The following is a 15,064-nucleotide window of genomic DNA, read 5'->3' as shown; positions in this document are numbered from 1 at the left end:
TTAGCCTGGGTTAGCTTTATGTGGGTGTTCGACCGGAGCCCAACTTTCAGGGTGTTGGAACTGAGCCCCCTTTCCAATGAACCGCTCACCACTTGTTGTGGAGACCCGGGTGCTAAATGACTTGTCAACGACCAGATTTTTTTATTTTTACACGTTCACGTTAGCGTCAACTTTCGTACGGAAGATTATGATAACGCGAACGTACGATTAGCCTGGGTTAGCTTTATGTTTACGTTAAACATTCAAGGTAAACATTCAGGGTGTTGGAACGGATTAAAACGATTTACATTATTTCGAATGGGAAAAATGATTTCGGTGATCAAACAAATCGGTTTTTGAACAGGGTTCTGGAACCGATTATGGTCGGGAACCGGGGTTCCACTGTATTGGAGAACTGCAAAGGGGATTCCATAGGATGCCAGTTCTATGATGTTGCTGTTCTTTGATTTCCAACTAAATAACATAGATAAGATGACATCATAGGCAGCCTTTACAGCAGCTCAGTGTTATTTCACTTTTTTTGTGATTTATTATTTTAAGTGTCTGCTTCTCTCTTCGGTGTTTTTCGTCCCGTTTGAAAACTACACTTTGGATGACTTTCTATCCCACAGGTGTTAAACAGGCGGCCCGCGGGCCAGATCAGGCCCGCTAAGAGATCGAATCCGGTCGGCGAGACAACACTCAGAGAAGCGCAAGAGAAAAACAAGCTGCAGGTTGAAATAGGTCAACTTGATGTTGGCAAAGCCAGGTGCCTCTCACAAAGACACTGTACTTGTATTTATTTATTTATTTCTCTCTCTGTCTCTCTCTCTCTCTCTCTCTCTCTCTCTCTCTCTCACATCTTTGTCTCTCTCTCTCTCTCTCTCTCATCTTTGTCTCTCTCTCTCTCTCTCTCTCTCTCTCTCTCTCTCATCTTTGTCTCTCTCTCTCTCTCATCTTTGTCTCTCTCTCTCTCTCTCTCTCTCTCTCTCTCTCTCATCTTTGTCTCTCTCTCTCTCTCTTATCTTTGTCTCTCTCTCTCTCTCTCTCTCTCTCATCTTTGTCTCTCTCTCTCTCTCTCTCATCTTTGTCTGTCTGTTTTACTCTCTGTGTCTCTCTTTTTCTCTTAACTTTGTTGCTCTTTGTCTCTTTCTCTCTCTGTGTCTTTTAACCTCTTTTGCTCTAACTTCCTTTTTTCCTTTTCTCTCTTTTCTCATTCTCTCTTGCTAAACTTCGCACTTTTTTCTCTTTTCTCTCCTTCTCTCTTTCTATTTCTCTTTGGATTTCTTTCTTCCTTTCCCTTTTCCCCCTCTCTCACTCACTTTTTATCTTTTGTTTCTCACGCTTTCTCCCCCTCTCTCTCTCTCTTCCACACCTTTTCTCCCACTCCCTGTCTCTGTCTCTTTCACTCTCTCTCTCTCTTTCTCTCTCCCTCTCTTCCACACCTTTTCTTCCACTCTCTGTCTCTCTCTTTCTCTCTCTCACTCTCTCTTCCACCCCTTTTCTCCCACTCTGTCTCTGTCTCTTTCACTCTGTGTCTTTCTTTTTCTCTTCCTTTGTTGCTCTTTGTCTCTTTCTCTCTCTGTGTCTTTTAACCTCTTTTGCTCTAACTTGCTTTTTTCCTTTTCTCTTTCTCTCTTCATACCCTTTGCGCTTTCTTTTCTCTTTTCTCTCCTTCTGTCTTTCTATTTCTCTTTGAATTTCTTTCTTCCTCTCTCAATCTTTTCCCTTCTCTCACGACTTCTCTTTTTATCTCTTTTGTTTCTCAAGCTCTCTACCTCTCTCTCTTTCTTTGTCCCGCCTTCTCTCTTCTTTTCCCTCCCTCTTTCTCTTATTTCTTTATCTCTCTTTTTCTTTCTCTTCTATCTACTAGTCCGGCCCCCAACAGAATGTTTGTTCTATGGTGTGGCCCCCGAGTTAAAATGAGTTTGACACCCTTGTTCTATCCTATTGTAATGGGTTTTGATGCACAAAAATGCATTTATTCGAGGAATCAACTCCTTGCCCTGAAGAATTCTCGTGCCGGCGTGATGAGGGGGCCCTATCGTGGATGGAGACCCAGAGCTAGCTAAGCGGCTAGCGGCGTTATAAGTCTTCGGTACCAAATAAGACTGACAAACTGGCTGTGCTGGTGGAAAAACATCAAAGCGTACAGGGAGTGCAGTTTGCTGTATTTTACGGAAACATGGCTCACGTCTAGCATCCCGGACGCTAACGTGGAGCTACCCGGCTTCAGCGCCGTCAGGGCAGACAGAGACAAAAGCCTGCGGGAAGCGGAGAGTAGGCGGACTCGAGGCGGTGTAACCCTGGGCACAAAGATTTCCATCTGCTGCAGGGACGTCGAACTTTTAGCCAAGCGTGTGATGTCATCCACTCCGCTGTTGCTAAACTAAAACACAGCACCCCGAGGCCATCCTGTTCATCTGTTAATAAACCACAAAAGGATACTACTGGCCTTTAGGACAAGATGGACTTTCTTACAAGAGGTCCTCTCAAGTTCTCCTTGCAAGTTCAAAACCCATTGATTTTCTTCTATCCTGATTTTGAGGGTCCACTTAACCGTAAACTAATCAGTGTTCCAGGGAATGGTTCCAAAGATACAGTAGCACACCAGTAATTGAGGACTAGCTTCTTCCAGTTTTACCTGTGTGAGAGAGGAAAGCAGGTACAAGACTCCTCTTTCTTTGACTGAGCCCGTATAGTGAAGTTGCTCCTTCTTCAGATAAATGTCCATACCGTATTGCTTGGAGAGCCGAGAGTACTGAAAAACATAACGTAGCAACTCAATTAGTAACAGAGTTAAAATGAAGTCGTTAATGTAGTCAATTCCTAATCCCAAAAGTGAGAACCACCAGGAAAAGTATGTGTGTGTCTGTGTGTGGAGTCAAACTTTGGAACAATTTACAAGACCAGATCAAACAACGTCCAACGATTCACTTGTTTAAATTTAAATAGAAAAAAACATGACTGGCGGAATACAGAGATGAAGAAAATGGGTTATGAGCAATCTCATCTCTCATCTCATCTTATCCTCAGTAGGGTCACGGGGGTGCTGGAGCCCATCCCAGCAATCATCGGGCAGTGGGCAGGGGACACCCTGAACTGGTTGCCAGCCAATCGCAGGGCACGTTATGAGCAATGTTTCCTGTCATTTTCCTTACGGGTCAGAGCGTTCACACAAAGTCGGTGAGCAACGCTTGAAACAACAGTGAGCAACAGTGATCCCAAGTGTGGCAACTATATCATTATCAAACATGTCGAAAACTTGACATCACGTTACATTTTGCGGAGTTTCCGGCAATGCAAAATGATTTTTCTCTTTTGAATGAATTGACTCATGTACGATTGCAAAGGTTGTACGGCCTACAAACGTCGTTTGTTCTTACAATTCTTTCACAAGATATCCATTTCATTTTTATTTCCTGATACATTTTGTCGCATAATACTAACATTTTTGGGAGCTTATTGAGTCGGTTGTAAGATACAGAACTTGACTTAATCCCATTTTTGAGTGGAAGTACAATGTTGGCAACAAGATTGACTTGATATCATTGGAAATTATTTGAATGCAACACAAACGCTTTATTCTTTTTTCCGTGTTTTTTTCTCCTTTTTTTTAATTCCTTTAGAAAAAATCTCATTGTGTTTATTTTTTCCAAGCTGTTACTTTTTCCTTTTTGTTCTCTATTTACTTTTTCCCTTCGTTTCTTTATTTTCTTTTTTTCCGGATTTTTTCTCTTTCTTTTTTTCCTCAGCTTTTCACTACTTTTTCATTTTGGTATTTTTTTCTTTTTTGTTCTATTCCCCCCTTTCCTTTAAGTCATTTTGTGCATCATTTTACATCATATTTGGTCATGTTGGGATGAAAGAAGCAAAAACAACCCGAAGAGCCGTTTAGGACCCGAAAGAGCCGTTTCCTTTTAGTGAGCCGAGCCGAAGAAGCCGGTTCTCGACAAACTCTACTAACTTGACTCAACTTCGTTGTACTTTAACTCGACTTCAAAATACCGCATTTAGGACACAACGTCAGGGGAAGCCGTGTATTTTGACCTTCATGCACTGTAACTTTGACTTAAGTCGCTTCTTAATTAGTAATTTTGAGCCCTGATTTTTGTGCGCTGGCTAGATTTTCTTGTGCGCAGAAAAGCTCTGGGTAGTGCAGCTTAGAGGGAACACTGGGTATGAGTGACACGATAGATTGGAAATACTGCGTTTACAACTATAGTTAACCTTGTTGTTATTGTTACTATTATTATATCATAACTGTTATTCTTAATATCATTACAATTGTTGTTATATAATTTGTCTATTTAATAGGGAAGATGAAGGGGTTAGGGAATAAAAGCATTTGCTTCTTACTACCACTTTTTGAAGATATTATGTCACATTATTTTGTTGTTGAGTTATTGTTTTTGTCCTGTTTTTATTTTAATGTTCGAATAAAGTTTTCATTCATTCATGAAGTCGTCTACAAACTCATATCAGTATCGTCGCACCCGCGTGCCCGTCAATGTCAAGGACAGGATAACACCTTACACCGGGGAAAAAAACATGGCGAACAGATGGTGAAGGTGCTGTATCTGAGGCAGATCAGGAGGCTTCTCTTGCTGGTAACCAGGCAAGCCAGTACCTTCTGCTTCAAGTGAGGAGCAGAGCACTACCCCCAAAAAATAACCTGGAGAGGAATGGGCACTGTCTGACTATTTTCCCTAAGGCACACCACAGGAAATGGTGCCCCGATGACCCACGCGGTTTAGGGATCCCTGAATGTTGAACTGTACCGTGGTAGAATTAAACTTCATTATTTTGTTTGTAGCTCGAACGTAGAAGTATCACTCTCTTTGATACATAACACAACTGTAACGTTTATCACTTAAATAAGTGTTGGGTCTAAAACGACCACTGAAGTGTGGGAGAGCTAAGAAAATACTGGCTAACCGTAGGAGGAAATTCAGGCAAAGACTCGTTTTGTATTCTTACAACTGCAGTTGGAGAAGGACCGAGAGGAGCGGATAATTTACTCGCCGGCCAAACTCCTTTTGCCTTTCCCCCGGCCTGCCTTATTTTTTATTGAGATCACAAGACAAAAGATCAAAGATCACCCGCCTCCCCCTGGAAAGTTACCAACACCTTCAAACAAAAACAGGGAGACTGAGAGACGCCAAAAGGAAACATCGTACTGATTAAAAATACACAACTTGAGCAAATACGTTTAAGCCTACTTTGCAGGTAATCAATTCAGAGTGACTTTACATTATTTTACAATATCATTTAGTTACATTTAAGGCCTTTTGAGGGTAGCCGTTATGCTGATGTGCCCCTCTATGAAAATGACTTTGACATCCCTGCTTAGTTCGAACATTATTTCTAAACCTCTATCGAGTCCTCAAGTTTGAGATGTCATCTTCAATCCGAATGGCTGCCCATTGAAGTGGATGAAAACAAGTGAATTCGGCGATTGCGTTTGTTTACCGTGCAGGGCGTCTTCTGTATCCTCGACTGGATAGTGAAGGCGGCGGCGCTGATGTCCTCAAAGCGGAGGTACTGCACCTCCGGTCTAGGGACGATCCGGAACTCACTGACGCGTCTGGTTTTCGGCGGTTCTTTGAGCGTCAAGACCGGCGCTTCCACCGCCGGTCTGAAGTCCCGGACTTTAAGGTCCCCGTTGACGGGTTCCTCCTCGGCGAAGTCCTTCAGTCTCTCCGGCTCGATCAGGGTCGGCCGACGGCCTACGGCCCCGTTACTGATCGGAGCTGGTTTGTAAGAGTCGAAGGGTTCTGCGGGGCCCAGACGCAGCTCCTCTCTAAAAAAGGAGATCCACAGTTCTGTGTTATGATGACTCTAAAATAGAGCAGGTGTCTCCAACGTGGTGCCTGCAGCCGTGTTCGGAAAATAGCTCACCAGAGCTGGGTCATTGTGATTTTCTAGTAAAATGATTGTTTTAGTGGATGACTGAGTCAATTTACCCTATTTTTAATAATTAACCTGGTAATAACATAGTAACAACATAATAATAAAATGATAATATGTTCTTTTAGAAATTTTAATGAATAAATTCCAGTTCATGGGCCTCATAAACAAAAAAATCTGTTCAAGTATGTCATGATTACGGATGTGAATCAGCTGTGCCCGCTCCTTTGACGCCAACTGTCTCTGACTCTGATTGGCTCCCTGTCCCTATTTAAACCCACTCCTGTCTGTTGCCTTTTGTCAGTCCGTCTGCGAATCTCTGTTTTTACACGCAAACATCAAATCGTACAGGGAGTGCAGTTTGCTGTGTTTTACGGAAACGTGGCTGACGTCTCGCATCCCGGACGCTAACGTGGAGCTACCCGGCTTCAGCGCTGTTAGGGCAGACAGAGACACAAAAGCCAGCGAGAAGCGGAGAGGAGGCGGACTCGAGGTGGTGTAACCCTGGGCACAAAGATTTGTATCTGGCGCAGGGACGTCCAATTTTTGGCCTAGCGTGTGACGTCATCCACTCCGCTGTTGCTAAACTACAACACAGCACCCCGAGGCCATCCTGTTCATCTGTTAATAAACAACAAAAGGATACTCCTGGAAGTGTGAATTTCCCTATGGGGATGAATCAAGTATCTATCTGTCAGGAAACAAACTGGGAAGCAGGAAGTCGGAACTCATATGCGTAGACGATCTGTCACTTTAATTAGGAAATAAAAGTTGTCCAACACACAAACGGACCAAAGACAAAACAAAACAGGTTTAAAGGCAATCACAATTACAAACGAGGCATTACACAAATCAAACAGGCATGAACAGGTCTTCAACAAGGTAAAGACATGGTCTGGCAACGGGCAGTCCCAAAAGGAGCGTTTAAGTACTGTATTTTCCGCACTATAGGGCGCACCGGGTTATAGGGCGCACCCCAAAAAAAATTGCTTTTCCATAGATAAGGCGCACCGGATGATATGGCGCTACAATGGGAACGTGGACAAACCAGTCAGATGATTCAGTCCAACTTATTACCCCCTTAACATTCCCAAAGCTTGCAAAGAAGCAAATACGTGTCTCAGACACGTGCGGATGCGGTGTCCGTACGATGTCACTCAAATGCATCGTTCCATCATTCGGAAGGTTAAAGTCTTGGGATTTAAGAAATGCCAACCATTCCTTAGTTTCTATTTTCTTTTTCGCTCGCAACTTTAATGCGCTTATGACAATAAACACTTGGAATTGGGTTGAATTCACTCAACTCATCACAGAAACATCAAGATCGTTCTAAAACAAGATACCGGGAAAATAGAAAGCCGCATAACTCACCTAAGTTCTCACGTTCAATAATGATACGCAATCATGGTCTTCTTACAACCGTGAGTGTAGTCAATCCAGGAGAGTCAAATATTTACAAATACAGACTAATGAAACATGTTTCTTTATGGCGTAGTTTAGCAAGCTTGCTATTCAGTCATCTTTTTCGGCCAATTGCAGGGTTTGTTTTGGCCCTGTAGCCAATCCGAGGCTCCGAATAACTTCAGCCAATAGCGATCGATTTAACGGATGATTGACACATCTTTTTCGGCCAATTGCAGGGTTTGTTTCGGCCCTCTAGACAATCTGAGGCTCCGAATAACTTTAGCCAATAGCGATCGATTCAAATGATGATTGACACATTGGTTAGCCAATGAAACACCGGTATATAAATCCCAGCATACATCGCGGACTACTCCACGTTCGGGGGGAAAATAGAGTCGGCGGCTGTTGCGTAGGTTGCGAGACCTTGCGATTTAATGTTGAGGCACATATAAGGCGCACTGTATTATAAGGCGCATGGTCAGCTTTTGAAAAAAATTAAGACTTTTAGGTGCGCAAAAGCAATCAGTCCAATGCGTCTCAGCCGGTGTCAAGGGGCGGGGCCAGCCGGGCGCCATGACAACCGTGCACGACATGACACTAAGTTTTTTTCAAAAGATAGTTTTAAACTTAGCCATTTGAAATGAATATGACCTACTTCTTGGAAACTATCTAAGAAGAACATCATTCTGCTAAGACGGACGGAATCACCTTTCATGTCGGCAGTTTCCATTCAGTGCGACAGCGTGCATCAATAAGCTAATTCATGATTCATTTTTTTGCCCACTTCTTCTTTCGGTGCCTCGCACAAACGATTAAATTGGCAATTACGGCCCAAAGGAAGAGCATTTTGATTTATTACCGCTCGGCAAATTGGGTCCAAACATAATGGAACGGTTCTTTAAGCAGTCGAGTTTCATTTTTTTCCTATGGGTAATGAAAAAAAGAAGAAAAACTTTCCGGAGAAAAACATCAGAGCGGTCGGTGGAGCTGCAGTAGCAAGCGCCTGGATAATTAGAAGACCTTTCACACAGTCTAAACATAATAATAAGCTTATTGCCTTTGGAGATTAACCCCGTCACCTAGACGCTAAAGAAGATCACATTGAACTGAAAAAGTTTCGGTTGTGTGGAGGAAAACCTGCCCGCTGATAATTAGTGCTAGACTGAAGTCAAGGGTGAGGTTGTCAGGAAGTCAGATAAGAAGATTCTACAAACACATGCTAATTTCAAGACCGTCACATGAGGAGCAATCCGGTTTTCTCTAGAACTTTCCTTTGAGATCACAACTCTTGGACTTTTTACTCCCGCCAGAATCCCGACTTATCACGAGCCAGCGGGCCATTATTCAGATGGAAAACATACTTGTAAAACCACAGAACAAACCGGAAACCCCAAGGATGCAGTTTTCCTTATGCAATGTTCTTGGAAAAGATTAGCACTTGTGTTGATGGTCCCATTTGACTGTCAAACGTTACAATAAAATGGCTGATGAAGTCATGTCAAGTCATGTTTATCTGTGACGCCCTTAATCACAAAGAGTCTCAAAGGGCTGCACAGACCATAGATTATTGCAAACCACAGACTATTATGACACCATCCCCTGATCTAAAGCCTACATGACGGCAAGGGAAAACTCAAAAACTTCAAGTCAAGTCATGTTTAATTGTGACACCCTTAATCACAAGGAGTCTCTAAGAGCTGCACAGACCACAGACTATTGCAAACTACAGACTATTATGACACCATCCCCTGATCTAAAACATACATAATGGCAAGGAAACAACCCCAAACTTCAAGTCATATTTATTTGTCCAGCCCCTAGTCACAAAGAGTTTCAAAGAGCTGCAAAGATCACTGCAAACTACAGACTATTATGACAGCATTCCCTGATCTAAAACCTACATGAGGGTAAGGAAAAACTCAAAAAACCTCAACATGAGGAAAATAAGGAAACCTTGAGAAGGGACAGCACATGAGGTAATCCCCCTTCCATGATGACCAGGCTGGAATGGATCTTGCAATAACAATGGTAAAATATTAAAAATCACAAAGTAATTTAGCTAACATTTAGCCCACGTATAGCAATTAAAAAATATGTATATTAAAGCGGGGATCTCCATCGTGGTGCCCACGAGAACCAGGTAGTCCTCTAAGAACACCTGAGTAGGCTAAGGCCTGGTTCTGAAAATAGCTCTCCAGTGATGGAAATTTGATTTCTTACTTGCATTAGAAATCATTGACATGATCAGTGTCTTTAAAGGTCAGGACCAGAACGGAAGCAGGACCCACCCGCGTAAGTTTTATTGAAGGAACGAGGAAGGGTTGCGCCCACGATCCAGTGTTCGCTCTCGTGCTCTGCTTGTGACCCAAACACGGAAGTGGATCTTCCGTGGCGAGCGATGGCGGTGTCAGGGACGGGGAAACTGGTTGGTAGCCGGGGGAGTGGAGAGCAACAACGTGGTCGGGGTCGTAAGCGAGTCGTAAGCCAAGACGGGAGAGCAGACGTGAACGGGATCAAAACGGGTTGTAGCTGGAGACAAACGGGAGCAAAACAGGATAGGCGGGGGTCAGGGTCGAAAAAGGCTTGCCTTGTATACACGGAGATTCGCAGACGGACCAACAACAGGGTAGGTAGTTAGATAGATAGATAGAGATAGATAGATGTCTAGCTAGCTAGATAGATAGATAGATGTCTAGATAGATAGATGTTTAGATGGATGTCTAGATAGATAGATATAATTCTAGATAGATGTCTAGATAAATAGATAGATGTCTAGATAGATGTCTAGATAGACAGATAGATGTCTAGATAGATAGATGTCTAGATAGATAGATAGATGTTTAGATGGATAGATATAGATGTCTAGATAGACGTCTAGATAGATGTCTAGAAAGATGTTTAGATAGATAGATATATGTCTAGAAAGATGTTTAGATAGATAGATATATATTTCTAGATAGATGTCTAGATAGATAAATGTTTAGATAGATAGATAGATAGATGTCTAGATAGATGTCTAGATAATTAGATAGATAGAGATAGATAGATGTCTAGATAGATAGATAGATGTCTAGATAGATAGATGTCTAGATAGATAGATAGATGTCTAGATAGATAGATAGATGTTTAGATGGATAGATATAGATGTCTAGATAGACGTCTAGATAGATGTCTAGAAATATGTTTAGATAGATAGATATATGTCTAGAAAGATGTTTAGATAGATAGATAAATGTATAGATAGATAGATAGATGTCTAGATAGATGTCTAGATAGATAGATAGATAGAGATAGATAGATGTCTAGATAGATAGATAGATAGATGTCTAGATAGATAGATAGATGTATAGATAGATAATAGATGTCTAGATAGATGTCTAGATTGATAGACTGATTATTGAGCTTATAAGTGTGCAAATCTGACTAATTTACTGCCTCACTAACCATTATAATTCACTGCAGGTCGTCAACAATAATAGGAGTTGGCTACGTTTTTAACAAAAAAAAGAGTTGAAAAAAGATTTTATGCAAATATATGTGCAACTCAGGGGAGCGATTTTCATGCAAAAAGTTCTTTTCTTTGGCATTTTGTTAGAGAAGTGGCAATAGAATATTCAATATATGCGGTTCTGGGAACGAAGGCAACTCCTTGATCATTAAAGCTGCATTTAAATTCTAATGAGATAGACATTCAAAAGGCGGTTTGGGGCTGATATTCGGTAGGGATGAAGTATGTTTATGGGAAAATTAATTGCAAGTTCATATCCATTTGTGGAGAAGTCATTCTAGCTGCTGTGAGGGGACGAATTGAGACAGCCTCTTACCCCTTGTGTTTAAGTGATACAAGAACGCCCTGCCTCCACGACTTATATTCAGGTGCAAGGTCAGTGGTGTGATAATAAATACTTAGCATTTTTAAAGATAGATAGATAGATGTCTAGATAGATGTCTAGATAGATGTCTAGATAGATAGATAGATAGATAGATAGATAGATGTCTAGATAGATAGATGTCTAGATAGATAGATGCCTAGATAGATAGATAGATGTTTAGATGTCTAGATAGATAGATGTCTAGATAGATAGATGCCTAGATAGATAGATAGATGTTTAGATGTCTAGATATATAGATGTCTAGATAGATAGATGTCTAGATAGATAGATGTTTAGATAGATAGATGTCTAGATAGATAGATGCCTAGATAGATAGATAGATGTTTAGATGTCTAGATAGATAGATGTCTAGATAGATAGATGCCTAGATAGATAGATAGATGTTTAAGTGAGACAAGAACGCCCTGCCTCCACGACTTATATTCAGGTGCAAGGTCAGTGGTGTGATAATAAATACTTAGCATTTTTAAAGATAGATAGATAGATGTCTAGATAGATGTCTAGATAGATAGATAGATAGATAGATAGATAGATAGATAGATAGATAGATGTCTAGATAGATAGATGTCTAGATAGATAGATGTTTAGATAGATAGATGTCTAGATAGTTAGATGCCTAGATAGATAGATAGATGTTTAGATGTCTAGATAGATAGATGTCTAGATAGATAGATGCCTAGATAGATAGATAGATGTTTAGATGTCTAGATAGATAGATGTCTAGATAGATAGATGTCTAGATAGATAGATGTTTAGATAGATAGATGTCTAGATAGATAGATGCCTAGATAGATAGATAGATGTTTAGATGTCTAGATAGATAGATGTCTAGATAGATAGATGCCTAGATAGATAGATAGATGTTTAAGTGAGACAAGAACGCCCTGCCTCCACGACTTATATTCAGGTGCAAGGTCAGTGGTGTGATAATAAATACACTTAGCATTGCTAGAATTTGTCCTATGCTGTCTCACTCGGATGCGGAGATTATAATTATAATTTGTTACTTCAAGTCTCGATTACTGTAATGCATTACTCTCCGGTCTCCTGAAGTCCAAAATAAAGAGCCTTCAGCTGGAAAGTTTGATCACATGACCCCGATTTGAGCTAACCTGCATTAGCTTAAGATGTGATTTTAAGGTTCTCTTGGTAGTATACAAAATCATGCATGGACTTGCTCCCTCATATCTTTCAGATATAATTTCCCCCTATGTTCTGGTCCGGAGCCTTTGCTCTGAAAATGGAGGTCTACTCAGGATTCCAAGAGCCAAGAAGAAATCCAGAAGGTTGAGAGTGTTCTCCATTTGTGCCCTGGTCCTATTGAATGCCCTTTGAGATTCAATCTGCAACCTCAGTGGAAATGTTTAAATCTAAGCTTAAAACACACTTGTACTCTATAGCATATGAATAACATATATTAGAATACAATATTTGTGTATTATTTGCCCTCATGTAGGTTTTAGATCAGGGGTGTCCTAATGGTCTGTAGTTTGCAATAGTATTTGATACGTGCAGCTCTTTGAGACTCTTTGTGATTAAGGGCGTCACAAATAAACTTGACTCCGCAAAAACAGTCTGTATTAGGTGCAAATCAACAAAAAATGGCTAATTTCTTCAGTGTCGCTAATAAGTCGTAACATAACGCAGAAAGTGATAACAACGGCAATAATTCCGGCACGAAAAAACGGTGGAGAAATTCTTCAGAAGATCGCGAAGGCAAGGAAAACACGTGCGTTGAAGCGAACGATTCGACGAAAGAAAATAAAAGAATACTCCTAGCAAGAAAAGGACTTTTCTGCCAAAATGGACTCAATTATATTTCTGGTTACGCTATGAGGACGATGATAATGGAGGCTACATGTTCTGTGATGCGTGTACCCAGCGTGACAAAAAAACTGGATCGCATGAATCATTTTGCAATACGAACTTTCAGAAAAGCACATTGGATCGGCACAACGACAATGAAAACCACAAATTAGCTATGGAAATTCCGTTGCTGCAATTGGACCAAGAGAAGGCATTACAATTGTGGCGGGACAGCAAACCACGAAGAATATATGAACTGAAAAATCTGAAGTAATAACCACTTTGTATTACCAATTGACTGTGATGATTAAAACTGAATGAATATATAGATTTATATATTGATTTGTATATTTGTCGCGGATTTACAATTTCAACCGCGACAACACAAAATTTTGGGGAGCCCTAGATCTCTGTCGGGACCCATAGATTTTTGAGCATGCGAGTCCCTGGGACCCATCACTTTTCACAACTCAAATGAACACTTCATACATCATGTCCATGAAAAACTGCTTCACCCCGAATTCAACCATAGTATGTTACACCTCCTGCTCCACGAGTCAGACCTGTTTTTAACTTGTCTATAATGCCATTTACTTTGAAATTTGCCCAATTGGACATGAGTGTCCAAACAAATCGAGACCTGTTGTCTGTCAATGAGACTAGTGCCCAGGAAGAGAAAAGGATGGTTCTTCAAGAACTGGGTTACTATGTATACGTCTATGTAAGAAAACCACAGAGTCAAACATTGCTAGGTTTCATGAGGAATAAACTCACAAACATGGATATGAGAATAAAAACACTTTTAGCATTACCTGGAAAAAATGATAACGGCAAAGTAAAGTGCCAAACGAAGGAGAAAGTCTACCAGGGTACTCAGGGAAGGAAGCAACGTCTCTTGATATGAAGCAGGGACTGAAGGTCTGGGAGATTGGGGAGATCGGCGGACACAAGAGGTTACTGCTGTCAAGGACTTGGATGAATCGGTACAGGAATTGGGGAGTGACTCGTATGGAGTAAGAGCCTTGTCAAAGGGAAGTTTGGATTTCGTCAATTTGGAGACAGCAGCCGTCAAGTCTGGACTTGGAAGACAAGCTGATTGTTCTGTCCATGAGCGATCTTTTAGCGAGAGCTGTGAAAGTGGAGGAGGGACTGATAGCAGAAATGAGCTTCTAAATGAAATTTCGTCTTTCTTCAGGATTTTAAGCGGATTTTTGTTGCAAAGACTGCGAATTACTACTGGATTGATGGTAGGAGATTGGAGCTCTGGAAGGCCAGTATCCATGGTCTGCCAAAAGCTCTCAATCTTCTGTGAAAACAAGATTCTTTTAGAGGTATTTAGAGAAGCTTGAGGATGCTGGAAAACTGGAGTACAAACAGAAAGAGGGACTAAGGTAGAAACTGCGCTAGTCTTGTCTTTGCTCCAAGCGTTCTGTTCCTTGTCGCAAAGACTGGGTATCACTACTGGATCTAAGGAGTGTTCTGATGGGTCTGGTTCACTACTTGTTCCCCACCTGTGCCAAAATGGGTCATTTTCTTCTCTGGCTTTTATTGCAGGTTTTGGTGAATACAATCGCTCCAGTCGGTCACTCAAGTAGCTTGAATAGAAGAACTGGGCGGCAAAGTTCATCCTGCTTGACAGTCCTGTGAGAATCCAAACAGTTCTGTTATTGTGTCCTCAGCTGTTGAGGGGCGGGATACTCCCAGCACGGCTCCCACGGTCTCAGTCGTCAGAGTCCCCAAATTCTTGCCCACCTCGGAAGCTGTTTAAGAAGGGATTATCTAGGTACACAAGCACGGTGACTCGGGAGCGTCTCTGCCCGGTGAATTGGCCCCTCCCAACGTTCTATTCTTGGCCCAGACCGGGATTACGTCCCCTCTCGGTGACGTACGTCAAATCAGACCATCTAACTGGATAGATGCAGACTTAGGGTTTATCTAAGGAGCAGTGATCTGGAGGCTAAACTAAACAGGGAATACAACTGCGAGTGAGGGGATTATCAGAAACGTGAAAAAATGGAGCTCCATTTTTCCAAACAAGAAGTTTCTTCCTGTGCAATCTCAGGATAGACAAC

The 15,064-nt window shown here is 41.5% G+C and overlaps 1 protein-coding gene across 1 annotated transcript in view; it reads right to left on the bottom strand.

Moving 5' to 3' along the window:
- Positions 1 to 14,805, bottom strand: part of LOC148354529 (uncharacterized) — a 42,632-nt gene extending 27,827 nt beyond the window's left edge. The window contains exons 1-3 of the mRNA XM_088352105.1: positions 14,504 to 14,805; positions 5,452 to 5,782; positions 2,624 to 2,740 (exon numbers count right to left, since the gene is read on the bottom strand). Coding sequence (XP_088208231.1) covers positions 2,624 to 2,740; positions 5,452 to 5,782; positions 14,504 to 14,619 — 564 coding nt within the window. The 5' untranslated portion in view covers positions 14,620 to 14,805. The remainder of the gene's footprint in view (positions 1 to 2,623; positions 2,741 to 5,451; positions 5,783 to 14,503) is intronic.
- Positions 14,806 to 15,064: the final 259 nt, after the last annotated feature.

This window comes from Urocampus carinirostris, chromosome 13, assembly GCF_059441175.1.
Source record: "Urocampus carinirostris isolate Australia breed hairy pipefish chromosome 13, RoL_Ucar_1.0, whole genome shotgun sequence".
Lineage (NCBI taxonomy): Eukaryota > Metazoa > Chordata > Actinopteri > Syngnathiformes > Syngnathidae > Urocampus > Urocampus carinirostris.
This window is presented reverse-complemented; position numbering and strand designations above follow the sequence as displayed.